Raw genomic sequence first — 18,462 nt, forward strand, 5'->3', positions numbered from 1 at the left:
ATGAAAACTTTTATTTTCATTTAAGTTGTTATTGCTTAATAATTATAAAATATATATTGAAGAAATAGATAAATAAATTATTCCAAATCAATGCATACATATATGTATTATTGAAATTGTATCAATTATTCAGTCAACCTACTAAAATTAGAATTACGAAAAAGCAGATATATGACCACATTCTATCAGAAATATGCTTTCATAAAACTCAACATTCGTTGAATATAATGATTCAAATCTTAATAAAAAAAAGAATTTGAAAAGGAGGGGGGGAAAAAACATTCGGCTATCAGCGGAAAAAATATTAATGAAATTTTACGTTACGCGAGCGTAAGTCAAGTTCCTCGTAAATTATCACATTTAAATATTAATCGCTGGATTTAAATATTTCAACATTATCGCCAAATTATTTTTCTAAAAATAATTAATTTATATCCTCCGCTCTCCTGACTGAACTATTAGAGCTACAATTTCAAGATTATGGCTACCCCCTACGTTTTGAAAATCAAGAATCCAAATATGTTTATTAAAAAGAAGAAAAATTTATGTTTATTTAGAGAAAATACATTCTTACATCTGATTTCGTTACGCAATTGATAGTTGGAAATAAATAATTAGCATAGCCGAAGTCACCTCCAGAAACTATTAAGATTGATACGTAGTACTTGAAAATTCGATTATTAGAACAAAAATTATTCAGGGTGATATCTTTCTTTCCTTTTTTTCTTTTCTTTTTTGTGCACTGTGCACCATTTTTCCGTAAAGTATTATATGAACTTTAGAACGGAGAAATAAATCTTAAACATATACAAAAAAATTGCCAACTTTTTCCATTTCCGTTGAAATTTTTTCCATTAAGATGAAAATTATTAAAGTCAATGAATATTTATTTATTTTTTAATTTATTTATTTGAAGATTTTTATAAGCCCAGGACGTTGTAATTTCTTATAAATTATAATTATACATTTACAATTCTTATAAATTATTACATTCTTATAAATTATAATTATACATTTACAATTCTTATAAATTATTACATTCTTATAAATTATAATTATACATTTACAATTCTTATAAATTATTACATTCTTATAAATTATAATTATACATTTACAATTCTTATAAATTATTACATTCTTATAAATTATAATTATACATTTACAATTCTTATAAATTATTACATTCTTATAAATTATAATTATACATTTACAATTCTTATAAATTATTACATTCTTATAAATTATAATTATACATTTACAATTCTTATAAATTATTACATTCTTATAAATTATAATTATACATTTACAATTCTTATAAATTATTACATTCTTATAAATTATAATTATACATTTACAATTCTTATAAATTATTACATTCTTATAAATTATAATTATACATTTACAATTCTTATAAATTATTACATTCTTATAAATTATAATTATACATTTACAATTCTTATAAATTATTACATTCTTATAAATTATAATTATACATTTACAATTCTTTATAACTATTCTATTAAAATGAATATTTTTCACTATTACTAAATAATCTCTTTGGCAAAAGATATTTAATGAAATCTTATGTAGAAACCCAAAGTTAATTAANTTTTTTTTTTTTTTTTTTTTTTTTTTTTTAGATTTTATTTCTATTACTCTTACAAACTGTTCTCGTCATATTTTTTATTTACTCCTATTTACTTAATTCTGAAACATGATAAATTTCAATGTAAGTAGAGAAAATAAAAAATAAGATCGACATTGATAATTTATCGAAAATTATTTATGTAGTACTTATAATCAATAACGCTTATCCTTATTTATTCTTTTGTTAGTTTAAATTGATAAAGGGTACGTGACAGCTATATCAATTTACTTCGTATTCAATTTTGAAATAAATTTAAGAAATATAGAGAAGTTAAAGTATTTTAATCAGATCGTAATTTGATCAATTTGTTTTTACTCAATATAGAAATAAATTAAAGAAATAAACGATAGGTAGGTAGATACTTTATTAATGTCGCAATAGAGCTGCTCAATGGGCTATTAGAGACGGTCTGGGAAACATCCTTGAGGATGATTCGAAGACATGCCATCGCAATTTCGATCCTCTATACAGGGGATGGCTCCCCTGCTTTGGTAGCCCGACGACCTGCGCGTGAAGTCGAACACTTTATGGTAGAATAGTTTAACGAGGACCGGTACCGCGCACCCTCGGTTCCTACGCAGGCTGATCAAAGTGGTCAACCACTCGATTTTTGACTGCAGCCAGTGAGTGATGCTTGACTTCGGTGTTCTACTATGAACCGTGTCTTCACGATCTGTCCACTGCGGGACAAGAAATATAGAGAAATTAAAATATTTTAATCAGATCGTAATTTATTTCAGATGGTTACCCAAACTACATTTTCTCTTCATAAACATTCAACAGCCTTAAAAAAAGACTTTTTATAGCATTGCCCTATTGCCTCACTTTATGAACTGTACTAAAGTTGAGAAATAATAGTTTTTTCTTTTCATTGCGCAATTAAATAACAAACAATAAAATAAACAGTAACTCATCTTTTTTTTTCAAAAAAATAGTATGCTAATTATAGCCAGCTGTTTTGCAGGGAGTAATTTTAAAGCAACAGAATGTTTTTTTTAATTTCTTAACAAGCTTAATTATCAACTATTCTAAGCTGGTTTTTATTAAGAACTTAATATTAATTTGGAAACTGGCGTTCAATTCACAGAAAAACCTAAATTAAAATGCTAAGAAAATAGATTTGTATAGTATTGAAAAAATAATCTACGTAGCGTAAAGTATAAAACAATGAAAAATAAAAATATATAATTAAATAGTTGGTAAAATCCTGTGCAACATACGTGGCTAAGTAATTAAAAAAGTTATTTTAAGATTAAGACGAAAAATTTTAAATGTTTAAAAATGTTAAAACACAATTTCAATTATCATTAAAATGTATAATTCTTATTAATTATAATTATTTACAATTCTTTATAGTTATTCTATTAAAATGAATATTTTCCACTATTGCTAAATAGTCTCTTTGGCGAAAGATATTTAATGAGATCTTATGTAGAAACCAAAAGTTAATTAATGGTACCGACTAAAATTAGTACATTCAAACTTTGTTCTGACAGAGCTAGACATCAAAAACTGTTGAGCCAAATTCGTGTTAATACAATAATAAAATTTGAAACCGATAACTGAATAATTTTTTTATTTGATGTAACAACCTGTTTATAGTAAAGAAACAAAAATGATTGTAATCGTGGAGGTTGACGAAGTCCCCTAATTTATAAATACTTTTTGAAAATTCGGAAATTTCCCACGCAAATTAACACATGATTTATACATAATAATAAATAACTTTTTCTATTAGTTTTTCATTTATTTAATATTTTTCCTTCTCTAACAATCTAGCAGACGATAATTTAAAACAATTTTTATCGATTTATTTGCGTTTTGGAGTTCAATCCCTGCGATATGATATACAGCCGAAATATTCATTTTAGGTAAGTAATACTATAAAAAAGCGAATTTAAATTCATGTAAGATTTTTATTTAAATTCTTTATAAAAGTTGATTTTTAAAATTTCGAATCCAAATCTTTCAATAGTTTTCTTAAAGTTTTAATATCGAAAAAGTTTTAATATCTAATTTTGTAAATTGTTATGCATATTAAAATGTTGTACTTCTAACAAGATTGTTACTGAATGCAAGAATTATGCTGATCTAGCTTAATGTGAAATATATTAAGTACTAATTTATTAAATAATTAATAAAGACTAATTACAGTGTAATTTTTCAAACTAATCAAAACACCTATTACCTTTTGTTGCTAGTTTAACCTTCATAAATTTCTAATAATATGAACTTTAGCAGTTACGAAATTTAAACTACACTTTAAATTTAAGAATAGTTGGAAATTTTCGTTCAAAAATTTATTAACATTACTCTCTCTATGCCTAATATATACTTATAAAATTCTTGTAAAAAATATTTTTTAAAAATGTAGGAAATGAGTCATAATTTACTAAAATTTAGGGAAAAAATGAAAAAGTTTTTGGAACCTCAAAAAACAGAAACGAAGAAAGTAAGAATAAAAATATCAAAGCAAGTTTTGAAGAAAGAAATTGAGACCAGCGAAAGCCATTAATTAGAAGTAACTTTAACCCAACAATCAAATGGACTGGTTTTGTTATTTTTAATTTCACCTTTCCTCACAGTGCATTCGTCAAATTTTAGCTAAATTTCTGTTTTATTATCTCTAAAATTTTAATTTGCAAGCCTTAATAAGCATACTTTAAGTAGTTAAATAATTTAAGTAGTCAAATACTCATGAAGAAAGTCAAATACTTTTTTCAATGTAGTTCCGGAATAGAGTACAATTATAAAACTATTAGCTCAAAAGAATGGTCAGATGTTTTTTAATGATCGTTTAAATAATGTAAAATAAAAGTTTTAGTATTTTCTTTATTATAAATAGTCTAAGGCAAAAAAAATAATAATAAAATTAAAAAAATTACATTTGTACAAAACAATTATAGATCTGTGTAAAATCTATAAAAAATATATTAGGAACATTAAAGAATAAAGTAATATGCATTAAAAGCTTACATACACAATGAGAAATCAAAATTAACATCACATATCAGTAAAATACAAAAATAAATAATATACTACATTCAATATTATATCCTGACTTTACACAAAATTAATTCTTTGATAAAAATTGTAACTTTGAATATAATTTTTATTTTGAATGCTTCAACATTTATTAACACATACACAAAATGCTTTTATTCACATTTTCATTAGCAATGAGACAAATCATTCTAATTGGATAACTGTTCCTTGGTTGAATGAAATAACTTAAGCTACATCGTCAATTATCTACATGGCTTAAAAATACTTAATAATTATCACAACGTAGACTAAATGGATTAACTATAGACTAAATAAACTAACTACATTTAAACACTTTTGTACTGCTGTTCTCATATAAAGAAAAAAAACTTTGACAGCATATTTGTATTAGACATAACTAATTAAAAATAATTAAATCGTGAGAATATTTTAAAAGTTTTCTTTATTTTTAATTATTTATAAAAACGAAATGTGAAATTGTTTTATGAATGAAATTAGGATCATTTGACCTGGGCTGTGGTGGTTGTTGAAACCATTACTATTATTCAACGGTAACAGAAACAAATGAACTTTCTGAAAATGCAAAACGCAACTTTAATTTACAAGAAAATTAAAAAAGTTCCTTTATAATCACTATTCATTAAATTATTTTATGTCAGTACTGGTGGTTTTGGTGGAATGACTATACTTCTAGGAGGAGCCGGCCTAGGAATAGCAAACTTCCATGGGAAAGAAGTGATACCAGTCGGCGGTACGTACCGATGCAAGTGCAAAGGTACATTTTCAGGCTTTACCGTAACACCCCTCGAATCATACAACTTGCTAGGTGGCTCGTGAATTTTATAAATTCTACTATCAAGTTTATCTGAGTCATTTTCCACGGAATCATTAGATTTGGTGTGAGGAAGGTTTGAAAAATATGATTCCCTTTGGAGAGAGGTTTTTTCATATTCTTCATTGATGACATCATCTAATTGTTTTTTCCAATCAGATGAATTGTTTTGAATAGAACTGTCATGCCCCTTTACTTGTTCTTTAAGTTCTTCGTGATTTTCTATTTCATCAAATACAACAAATTTTGAGTCATTTATGGGCAGCGTTTGTTCATGATCATTATAAAATGGAACAGAAGGTGGGCCAAAAAGATGTAATAATTCTTCAGCATTTGGAGCGAAAAGCATACTGGAAATGGGAGCTCGCGTGGTCACTTGAGAGCTTGTGGTTGTTTCAGAATTGCTCTCTTCTGCTGTATATAATGCAATTTCATCAACACTGTCGTGACCTTCTTGCTCATTGGAAGGGTAGATATTCTTCTTGAAATTCGAACTTATGTTTTCATGTCCTTTTGGTTCGTTAAAATTATAAGTATTTTCGTTGGAAAATGAGCCATCATGATCTTTTGGTCCATTAAAAGTATAAATATTCTCGTTAGAATAAGAGCCGGCATTTTCATTGTCTTTTTGACCATTAGAAAGATTTGTTTTGTTATCAGAGTACGAATCGGAATTTTCACGATTTAAAACATGCACAAAAGAATCCGGAGTTTTCTCAAGTGATACCTTTTCTTGCTTTGGAGCTATTGTGAATCCTAATTCATTCAGCTTCTTCAAAAATTCCAAAATAGGGTTTTGAGAGATTTCAGGACTGTTGAATTTTGTCAAGAGTATTAGATTCCTCTGATTTTTTAGAACATTATATCGGTTTAAATTAACGTAAGAAGCTTCAGCTGTTGAATCATTCAGCAATTCGTTCAGAAAATTTCTGTTCGAGGATGTCTGTAAGGGCACATAATTCAAAGTCATTGGAGGACTCCAACCACCGTGCACTAAAGAACCTATCTGAGGACTATACATAAAATTGTTGTAAATAAGAGGCCTTTTAAGAGATGTAGTTACAGCTAAGTCATCCGTTAAATACTTGGATTTTAATAAATCTTTCAATGAATTGTGTTTCTCAGAACAAGAAGGTTTGTGATCGTCTGGATTACTTTCTTTTTTATTCAAGTTGTTGATGTAAGTGAAACTAGGAGGGAAAAGGAAAGGCCTCAAAGATTGAGTCAATGGAACTATCTCATCATTACTTACAGCTAATTTTAGCAGTTTTTGTGCAAGAATTGCTTCAATTTGGCCTTGTATCTGGGGAAAGTCATTTTCTGTAACTACATTGTCTTTAGTATATTGTTGTTGAGGAACGTTCATTTGCCTTTCTGTCGCATTGACATACTCAAAAGTGCGAGAAAATAAATAAGGAGGTTTGCACAGAACAGCGCTGGAAACTTTGTTGCAATCAGGGAGATTCTTATGAACCTTTATGATAGGTTTGTAGAGCAAAGGATTGAAAACCCCAGACGGTGTTTCAGATGTCTCGGTATTAAACACATTGTTCTGCCTGAGGTGTTTCATCAGTTTTAAACTATTATATGGTATCTGATAATGATTTTCATCGCCATTTTCAACCATGTCTAGGGGACTTTCATAAACATCGTATGGATGATTATTTTGATTAACTCTTGTCTGATAATCAGAACCTATGTTTTTAGAAGTTTCAATTGGAAAATAAGGTTTATTCATATCACTATAGAACGGGAAAGCTGCTGATGGTACTTCTTGGACGTTCGTGATACCGAATAAATTTGAGTTTGCTTTTTTGCGACTCAATGGTACGTTATCTATTGTTGAATCACTTGACAAGCTTGGTCTCCTCATTTTAACTGGTGTGTAAAGGTCATAACGAGAAGGTTTTACTTCGGACTCTAGGTGGTCAGGAACATTTTGTATGTGATACTCTCCGTGCAGTGATGAACCATGAAGAGCAGTTGTTATTGGACGGTTTAAACGGTTAATTCTTACATTTGCTGGATTCTGGACACCGATTCCTCGCTCGTTAGAAGATATTTGAGCTCTAAATCCTTTATCATCAGCAATATATTGAACAATACGGATAGATCCATTTGGATCTTTAAGTCCATAGCTACCTTTCACTACTCCAGTGGAGTCTCTTTCTTCTTTTCTAAAATGTGCAGATTCGTCCTTTTCATTTAGTATGAGATATTTGAAACCATCGGAATCCTGAAAGAAAAAAATGTTTCAAAAACATGCGTAATGAATGCAAATTAAACTCATAAGTTTTGCTGTAAGAGATAATTAAATCTTTTTTTTTGTACGTTATGAAATTATAAGTTTACTGTAACTAAAAAATTAGCTGCGGCAAATGAACTGTTAAGGCACTGAACTTCCATTATGAGGAACTGGTATACTATATCCAGTGACGACTTGCAGCTCACCCAGATTTAGATCGATCGATACCAGCTTGTCTGGGAAGTAAAGGCGGCCTATGCACAGTGCTGACCACATTGCCACAATAATGCCGTTGGTCACGAAATTAATCCACTGACCCACAATGGGATGTTGTGGGAACGCTAAAATATGTTATAAGTATGTATATATATCTAGTTATATATAGTTCTGTTATAATTACATTTATTAAAATATATGTAGTTCGAAGGGCTTACTTTAAATAGAATAAAAATTTCAATGGAATAAAATTTATTTTCTCTGAATAAACATATATTTTTAGAGTTTTGACTTTCACACACAAACCATAGACCCTTTTTGGAAAATATAGCTAGTTCCAGGAGAGAAGGCAGAATTTTTTCTCCCCTTAATTTTACATTTTGCATATTTTACCATATCTCTGTAACAATTTAAGCATATAAAAGTAATCGTTGAACACAATTATAAACTTCGTTTATTTAAATGTAATTTCAGTTGTATTTTTTATTTTATTTAATAAAGTTGGAAAAGACATTCAATTTTAAGATATACGAATTCTTACATTATTTTGAGCTGTAATTTTAAATGTCAAAATTCAATATTTTTGAATAGTTTCTGAAAAATTAAACTTTAAAAATTCATACTTATCAATTTTAATTTTTCGATTTGTCAATTAAAACTACACGTAAGAAGTTGCAGCAGGTCGCATACAATTTCTTAATCAATATTACATTTATGAGATTAGATCTGCCAGAGCACCGTCAGAGACAAACATTGTTACAACAAAAATACTTCATTAATATTTTGGCAGTAACAAGAGTTAACAAAAATGTTTATTTCATACGTAACTGATGCTATTTTCTCACCAATAACTAAACCAATGGATATTTGCTGTAAACGTCAACGGCATAACAAATCATACCTCTGGGGGTACTGATCCAGGAGTTTCCTTGTCTTCTGGATTGGTACAAAATTACAAGGCTACGGAGTTGAACATTAGTAGTAGTAAACCAGAAATCTGGGTCGGCTGTTCAACGACGGCTATAAATATAAAATATAAACGTAATTGAGGCCGGGGTAGCCTGGTTGGTAGGGCACTGGGCCCATGTCCAATAGTTCGTGGGTTCGATCCCCACCGGCCGAAGACTTCCCGTGTAGTAAACGGTGACTGATGCACGTTAAATCTGTCGAGTTGCAGAGTTCTCCATGTTCCCATAACAAATCAATACCTCTGGGGGTACTGATCCAGAAGTTTCCTTGTCTTCTGGATTGGTTCAAAATTACAAGGCTACGGAGTTGAACATTGGTAGTGGTAAACCCAAAATTGGGTCGGCTGTTAAACGACGAATAAAAATAAAATATATACGTAATTGAAATTATTTTATTACTCATAGCAGGAGTCATAAAATGGTTATATCATTTAAAGTTATCATTCCAAAAGTAGTCATAAGTAGGAAAAATCAAAAGTAGGAAGCCAAAGTCCTCTTTGTTTTGCAACTCTTGTTTTTTTTCTTTTCCTTTTTTTAGCATTTTAAAAACAATGCTTTTATGATACTCCTCTATAAAAAGTAAAAGAAAATGAAGCAACACATAAAAAGAACGTACTGGTATTGAGGAAAAAAGATCTGCATCTCTACTTGTCCTTGACTCTTGAAAATGTTCGCCATTGCCTATTACAACTGAATTCTTTAGCAGTTCTAGAAAAGCTAAAAAGACGAATAGGAAGACATTTGCCTGAAAATTAAAATGATATCATAAATAACAATAAACTAAATACTTTAAACATGATATATAAATAAATGAAAATATGTATGGTATCAAATAATTGAGTAAATGATATTCGCAAATCCAATGCTTAGGAAAATAATTCATGAGGAAAATAATGTGCTTGTCTACGTTATAATAAAACTGATTGCATTACTAAAGCTAGCCAGCTAATACGTTTCAATTTAAACGCTTCCCTATGTTCCAGCCTAAGCCCTATTGAAAATTTAAGCTTTTATGGCTAGTGCTAAAAACTTTATTTGATAAATTCTGTTTGTTAGTAAAACGATTATAAATTCTGCTGATTGTGGTCAGGAAACACTGAAAATGGGCTTTCTCATCAAAAACGGAGTTGCGGTAGAGATTTGCGTACTTTAGCTACTCCAAAAGCGGCGAAAATCTACTTTCACAGATGCGAAAGCTAGTTAATAAAAACACAGTAAAAATGTTTTAGCGGTAGATGTGTGTGCTGACTGCATGAAGTATGTGTTGAGTAAAAGCATGCCTAAAACAATGCTTTGCTTTGCTTGGTTGTTTACTAAGTTTTGTAATTAAATGGGGTTTTTTTTCTTTCCCTGAAAAAATTAAAAATTAAACTAGACTCTTTCCGACTCAGGAAACTTCAGAGTTATGTGAGACATCACATTAGCAACTGAGTCCATAACACTAAGGAATACTTTTTTTCCCTATTGTCTGAGATTTTTTAGTAGATCTTAGATACATTCCGATAGCTGATTTCAAGTCTGCAATCAGTTTCAATCTACAGTTTTGTTTTGTTTTTATTAAATTTTTCAAATTTTTTTTTGAGAAATGTACAAGTTTAAAAATGTTATATATAAATGTGATCATATAAATGTTTCGACAAACTTCACAAGCGATAAAATGTCTAAGTGGCCGGATCACGCTATTGGTCGAAAATGACATCACTACTTGTGTGAAGGGAGATGGAGATGTTATGTACTGACTGGCGTTGACGCGATTAAGGAAAATCGCTGAAAAATTTACCTTTAAACAAGCTAGTTTTTTTTCTTTATTTCTATTTAATAACTTATAATTCATTTTATTGTATCACGATATATAACTACATTATTTTTCAAACATGTTTTTTCAGCCTAATATTTCAAACATTTAAATTTAAATAAAAGAAATGTGTGTTCAATGGAAAACAATAATACAATGCCACTTTGCCATGCCATGCCATACAGTACCATGATTTTTTCCTTTATTTCTATTTTATAATTTATTATTCATTTTATTACAGTTTCAAGATATATAACTGCATTATTTTTCGAACTTGTTTTTTTAGCCTAATATTTTAAAATTTTTAATTTAAATAAAAGCAATGTGTGTTCAATAGAAAATAATAATAAAATGCTTCACTGATTTTTAAAAAAAGCCCTGATGGGAAGAAAACCTGAGAGGTAATAAATGCTTAGACTGTAGACAGTATTTTGTTTTGCTTCTTTTACAAATGTTATAAAGTATAATGCATACGACTAAATAAATAATTCTTTTAATTATTAAAATTGTTTAAAATTAAAAATACTCTTTGTAATTCGTAAAATTTTGTGATAATTTCTATTAAAGCCGAAGTCTTGAAAATAAAATTTAATACTGATATTACGTAAACATTTACAAGAATGAAGTAAAGTCCGGAGCACACGTGAAAACAAAATCTGAAACCACGTAAAAACGAAACTCCAGTCTATACATACCATCTCCCTCCCCACAAGTACAATGATGTCATTTTCGACCAATAGTATGATCCGGTCACTTAATCTTAATTTAATCTTTCGTCAAACTTCTGAGGCAGTTAGGACAAATCATCAGGGTTAAAATTGCATTGGAACCCATGACCGGAAGTATAATCACACGCCGTTAGAAACGCTTCTATGTTACAAACTGGTTCTTTGCGTGCTTCTGAATATAGTTCGTAATAGAAAAGTGTCCCTAGCCGCGTACGACGACATTTCCGAACATAAGTTCTTTTGGCAGTTTAAATCCTTTCAATGTGCTCTAACTCCCTCAGAAGTTTGCGCAACATTTATGCGACCCTATGTTACAGATAAAATTTTTAAACTTCTACATTTAAACCGGAATTAGGCTAAAAATTTCATTTTGAAAAAATTCCGTATCCTTAGGAACAAAATTAGTTCAGCTTCATTCAACAAAATTAATTCAAATAGTTTCAGCTTTGAAATCTCACACCCAAATTTATCAAGGTCAAGTATTTGTGCAAATCAACGAAAAAAAAATTTTTTTTTTCAGTGTAATCTATATATAGAAATAAACTTCAGCTCTTTGCGCCACACAAAACAGTTGTTGCTGAACAAACGAAGAAAATTTTAGAAACAAATAGTTTACATTTCTAGTGGTTAGTAATTTTTTTGAAACAAGTGGTCCAGGTCAAACTGGATACAGGGTGTTAAAAATGGTTAAATTCTATACACTATGTTTTACTTCAATTTTTATCATTAATAGTAAAATTTAAACAAAAAATATGCATACATTCATTCTTTTCTTGAAGGCGTGCTGCATAAAATCTCGAAAAGAAAAAATTTTTTCGTAAGTGATAAAGTGTAAATCATAAAATTCTTGGAGATAAAGGGGATAGGAAATGTTGTAATATGTAAATGTGGAATTAAAGGAAACAAAACTTTGTAAAGCAAAAGAATTAAGTTAGATCACACTTCGTACGTACGTAACACGTCTACGTACGAACTTTCAGATAGTACGTAACACTTCTTAATGAAGAATCTGGAAGAAAAATCTTTTATTTTTCTCATTTACATCTGGCGAGTCTTGAAAATTAACGCCTATTTTTGAGTGCTCAAAACCTGTCAACATCTTCAATTTTTATTTATTTTGTTTATTTTATTTTGATGTAAAGGAAGTTTAGATTATCAAGTAAATATAAAAGCAATTCACTTAGGATGTTTTTTCCCATTAACTCGTTTCATAGAGTCCTACTAAATCACTTGTGAAGCGTATGATAAATGAAGTGGAGCTTTTAACGTATGGTTAAAAGAAAAAATTTCGAAGAATTCAACGTCTTTTTTTGTAACAATACAAGCGGAAAAAAACGTACAATTTAATTAAGTGGGTTCGTACATGGCTCCGAAAATATGTATTTTTATTTTTTATCATTTAATCGAAATATGTTAATAATAATTACATTTCTGCAGCTTTATTTCTTAAAAGTACACTCTATTTTTAACATTACGCTGTAACATTACTTAAAGCGAAATAAGTTCAACGTATCAAATACACTCGAATTCCATATATCATTTGCGATTAAGTATTAATGTTATTATAATTTAAGTTTTCCTATTCATTCAACATTGTTGCGTTAAAAATGAATAATAATTAAATACTAATTTTGTAATTAAGTATGCGCAAAATGTATAAAGAAATAAATCAAATAAAAAAAAATTTGAGATGCAACATCATTTAGTTATTTATTTGCTTTTTTTTTTTGTTTATTACTTTATATAAAGAAAGATTACGTTTCCAAAAATGCCAATGCGGTTTCACGCGATTGCTTAAAAAAAAAACAAATTAGGACGTTTTAAATTTTGTTTAGTTTTTTATTTTAAAATAGGGTGCATATGATAAATGTATATAAAATTAGTGCATTAGATTTTAAAATAATAAGTGTGAAAGATAATCTAAAGACAATTTAAAGTAATTACAGTGATAAAGTACCAAATTAAATATTGTTAAAAGAAACTAAAATTTAAAAATATTTTTTTTTTAATTTTTTAATATGTAGGAATTATTTATCTGATTTATTTCAAATTTGGCATTTCCAAAAATTGCGTTGTTTAAAGAAATGTTGAAGTAATTTTAAACTTCAACTCAAAAAAAAATGTTTTTTTTTTTGCATAAAACTATCTTAAGCAGTTAGAAATCGTTAATACGCTAAACGAAGCAAAAAATTTCGATTTGCGTAATTAGTCCCAGAATTACGCAAAATTTTAAAAATAACATCGAGAAATCCAATCTTTCAACTTCTCTCTAGACTAAACTATGAAACAAAATTTTCTAATCTCTCTATTTTTAGGTGCAAAAATCCGAATCTACTAAGGAAAAGAATGGGTGTTTATTCTTTATATTTTTATTCCTCCATTTTGATCTTAAATAAAATGGGTGAAAAACGTAGTTCCTTTATAATGCTAAAATAGCATATAAATGGTAAACGTTTTTTTTTTTTTATTTTCTAATAGCCTATATTATTAATCTTAATATATTTTTTCATTTAGCTCAACCATATTTTTCATCATTTAGAAATTTAAATGAAATACTTGCAATGTTCAAATTCCCAGAATTGTATTTTGAAATACTGCAAAATTCTTAATTCGTACACATTATTTTTCTACTTTGTGAACACAACAGGTTAGTGTGATTAAAAGAGGAAGAAAGCAAAACTAAAACTCGTTAAATACATGACAAATAATGAAAAATATTTCAAATAAATTGTCTATTTTGTTCCTTTTCTGGGCTAATATATAGCATATCGAAAATAATTAAGAAAAAACAGAAGCAATTATTTTTTTTAAAAAAAGTACGCAACATGAACACTAAATGCGTTGATTTATTAATGATGGTAAGTTATTAAACGGCAAATCATATTTATTATATATCATCAAATACCCCACCATTGTGCATCAGTTTTTTTTTTCTCTTACTTCTTGATGCATTTTAGAAAAGTATTTTTTAAACGAATTTTTTTGCTCTAATTTTTTTATCATTATTTAACATTTAACTTTTGAACAAAATAAACACGCTAAATATTTAAACATTTGTTATAAAATGAAAAATTATGTTCAGTTTGTAATAGCATTGTAAAATTGAAAATAAACACGTGCATGCTGAAAACTTATTTTTAAACTGAAGACAATTCAGAAAAGTATTTACAAATACTAATATGCAACATAAAACTGGTGTAAAACCAAATAATTTAAACTCAAACTCTCACTAATCTGCTTAACAGCATTTGTATTTCGGATTATATTTTGGATCAAAAACCAATTAAGTCACGTAAAGTTTATCAAACAATTTTTCTACCCTTCTCATTTATAATTAAATGAACAGTATTTTTCAAAATTTTAATAATGATGAGCTTGAGCAAGTCTTCGTTCACAATAATCGATAATTGCCAAAAAATACAAAACTTTATTCAATTAAACTTATTTATCCGGGGGTTCAACCTGTTTCACAGATAAATAATCTACAAATCTGAAGCTCCAAGCGTATTTTGCTAGTTTCCTTAGATTCTAATATTTATTGGTAAAACTACCATTACACTCGCTCCAATTTTTTGAAATATTTAGAAATTTTTATTTTTCTTAACAAATTAATAACTATGGAAGCAACATATTGTGTCATGCTGATAGTTTTTAAAATTTTTAGGGTAAGTTTTTAAACGTTTATAGAAATTTCAGAAAATGTAAATAGAACCTAATCTTTTTTTTAAAAAAAAATATAAGTATTGTATGATTTATAATAACTAAGCAAGTATGACTAATCAGCAAATATGACATTTGAAAGAGTAGAATTGCTTAAAGGTAAAATAGTTAATGAGAAAAATTAAGAACTTGCAACATAAATTCGAAATTATAAGAAGTAAACTATTTGCATTTTTATAAAATTAAAACAAAGTAACATATTTCCTTGCAAGATTTAGCTATAGGCTGATTTTATGAAAATTTGCCAAATTGAATTATATCTGTATTATAGGTATATTTCCTTTAACTTGTGTAATAGTCTATCCTACAAATGATTCGATGGATGTTCTTTAAAAATGCAAAACTAAAATATATAGTGTTGAATAGATTTAACGGTAATACAGTAAACGAGTTGCACTTTTAAAGAGGTAGAAAATTTATATGGTATCAAATTCTTAATTTTTTTTAACACGAAAATTACTAAATTAAAAACACCTAAAAGACTAGCAAAAATTAATTTTTTATTTGAAAATATTTTGAAACTAAGGTTTTAAGAATGCAAAGAGTTTTCATTCAAAATTCTATAAATTATTTAAAAATAATTGCTTCGTGAAAAATCATTCGTTTCAGGAACAATCATGACAACACTCAAATCGGGTAATTTTGATTATACTGTAAGACAAAATGTAATAAATTTTTTTTAAAAAAAACATATATTTATGTTAAAAATGATAACAAGAAATGAAACAAAACAACTCAAAATTATAAAAATACGTGCAAACTTTATAAAAAAATATATGTGTCTTATTAATTGTAACATACCTTTGATACCTCATATTTTAATGATTTCTCCATTGTAATAAAGTATGAAGTTTCATTAGTTTATTGCGTCAAAGTATTTTAAAGGAATTTTGTTTTTAGAATAATTAAAATGCATGCCATTTGGCATTATAAAAATGCAATCGTATTGCATTTCTATGAAGTTATAAGTGGAGAAAAAAAAATTAAAATTATAAACAATAGTCGTTTATTCAAGCCTAATTAACCCGATAAGAACAAAAATTGAGTTAAAGAAATTATTTATAAACTCTCTTTAAATTATTGTATTTAGATTAGAAAATTATGCGATAGAATCTTTACCGAAAACTTTCTAAAGATTTTTTTTTTTCTTAATTAAAGGTTTGGATAAAAAAAGAGATATTAGAAAATCTAAGTCGGTGTTCTTTGATAATAATGTAATAAATCGAACCATTATAACATTTATGTTATGCTTTAAAATACTTATAATAGAGTATATAACACTATTCATTATAATTAATTTTTGAAATACAAATATTCAATAACAATAGAATTATTTAAACATTATTTACCTGAGACATGGCAAATTTTCAACAAGAAATCAGTAGCAATATTATGCTGAAACGTACAACGGTTTTTTAGTTCAATTCTTATAAATCTGCTTTGCCTTTTTATTTATATGCACAAGAATTATTTTTATCCACCAGCATTGCTATTATAAAAGATTTTATAAGCACCGTTTCTATGTTTGTAAAGCTATCTCTTCCCACAATCAGTCACACCCATAATACAACTGTCAACAATGACAAAAAGAAAAGCAAGTTTCTTCAAAGAGAAAAGTAGCTTTTTGTCGGAAATAACAGATACATCCCCTTTTAAGAAGGCACGTGTTTACCTTTTTGTTTATATGGAACCGCTTCCACTAGCCGATCAGACAAACCTACAAAAATCCCGAATGCAAAAAATAAAATCAAAGCTTGTTCTATTTATACTTTGCGTCCTCGCCAAGGCTGTTCTTCGTATTGCAAAAAAGTAAAAAAATATCAAAGAAGGCGTGCATTTTAAGCTTGTAGGGCCAGCGACCAGAAGATGGACCATGTGGTACAAAACCGTGAATGGGGAGGGGTGCACGAAAAAAAAACAATCAAAAGTCAAAATTGGCCAGGTAGGGCGGAGAATAAGGGAAAGGCAAGGGGGGTGTCCAAAGATAAGCGGCAAAAAAATACCCGGACATAATTCCAAGCTGAGTTCTGCCCACTGCTTCGGGCAAGCGAGTAGTACCGGGTTCGCTGACTTACTTCTTGTACTTAGGTTAGGGTGGGGGATCACCTGTTGATTTCATTGAATCGGTCAAGATGATTAATTTATGGATCTATAAAAAGGGATAGCGATAAATTTCGTCACCCTTGAATTCTTTAACCCTTTTTGCACGCAGTGAGTTTGTTTTTGAAAGGTTAGAGAACGAGATGCAGATACATCCTCAGTAATATTCATGAAGCTGATCAAACTTTATCAAAATCTTATCACGATGTTATTTTAAATAAATAATGACTGTGAATTTAGATTGACGAAGCTAGGAAGCTTAAAACACTAGAAAAAAGATTACCACGATTTAATTCGCAGTTGACCGATGTAAGACAGCTGTACACAATTTCATTATGATTTTAAAAACTTTCTAAAAGAGAGATCCACACAGTTACAAAAGTTATTACAAAGGTTATCATAAAAAAGATGCTTTCAAAACAATCTAAATGAAAATGTGCCTAAGCTTATACATAATTTTTCAAATAAGTTAAGTAAATGAATGTAAATAACTCAAATACTTAAAAGAAATGCTGACAATCTGACATTTTTAAATGTTTGCAACATTCAATTTTAACTATTTGTATTATTTATTCCTTAAATTCTACAATTTTATTTAAAAATTTATTTCCTGCCTTTCTTTTATATTTTCGTCAATTTTGAATATTTTTTGTTCAGACTAAAAAATGTATTGAATCATATAATTTAGTTTGTACAGAAAAAGTGCAAGTACATTTACAATGAAATTTGTTAACGCCGAGCTTAGTCAAGTATAAATTTATCTCAGTAAATAAACCATATTTTTCAAGAACCTGGTTTTGAGCTAACCTAAACCATGTGGATAAGTCCCCCCCTCCCCCTTTTGAAATATTAAAATACCTAAGCTTTCTATGGGAAAAAATCTATTTAAATTGACATTTAAAAATCTATTTAAATTGACATTTAAAATCTATTAAAATAGCACTTTTCAATAGTTTGCGGCTCTTAATAAGCATATTTTAATTATTATTTCTTTCATTTTTCATATGCCCGTATCCCCCCGATTGATAATAATATTTTCCAAACGAAAATTTGAAAAACACATTATACTAAATAACACACAACTACATTATACAACTAAATTAACGCACTGATTTAATTTTAACTTTAATAAGTCCATGTTAAATTTTTCCGAGTAAAAAATTGACGAAGTCGACATTTAACAATCAACATTTTAATTAAAATA

The 18,462-nt window shown here is 28.1% G+C and overlaps 1 protein-coding gene across 2 annotated transcripts; it reads right to left on the minus strand.

Annotated features, from left to right (window-relative positions):
- Positions 1–4,466: 4,466 nt before the first annotated feature.
- Positions 4,467–17,035, minus strand: LOC107438991 (uncharacterized). Of its 2 annotated transcripts, none has more exons than XM_016051428.4 (3): positions 16,508–17,035; positions 9,532–9,660; positions 4,467–7,722 (listed from the first exon to the last, which is right to left on the minus strand). In XM_016051428.4, the coding sequence occupies exons 1-3, from the start codon at positions 16,514–16,516 to the stop codon at positions 5,305–5,307; spliced, it is 2,556 nt and encodes an 851-aa protein (XP_015906914.2). In that variant the 5' UTR covers positions 16,517–17,035; the 3' UTR covers positions 4,467–5,304. The 2 variants fall into 2 exon arrangements, with proteins under 2 accessions (XP_015906914.2, XP_071037867.1); XM_071181766.1 differs by having other exon boundaries at positions 16,831–16,954.
- Between the last annotated feature and the right edge of the window lie 1,427 nt (positions 17,036–18,462).

This window comes from Parasteatoda tepidariorum, chromosome 1 (assembly GCF_043381705.1).
Source record: "Parasteatoda tepidariorum isolate YZ-2023 chromosome 1, CAS_Ptep_4.0, whole genome shotgun sequence".
NCBI classification, from domain to species: domain Eukaryota; kingdom Metazoa; phylum Arthropoda; class Arachnida; order Araneae; family Theridiidae; genus Parasteatoda; species Parasteatoda tepidariorum.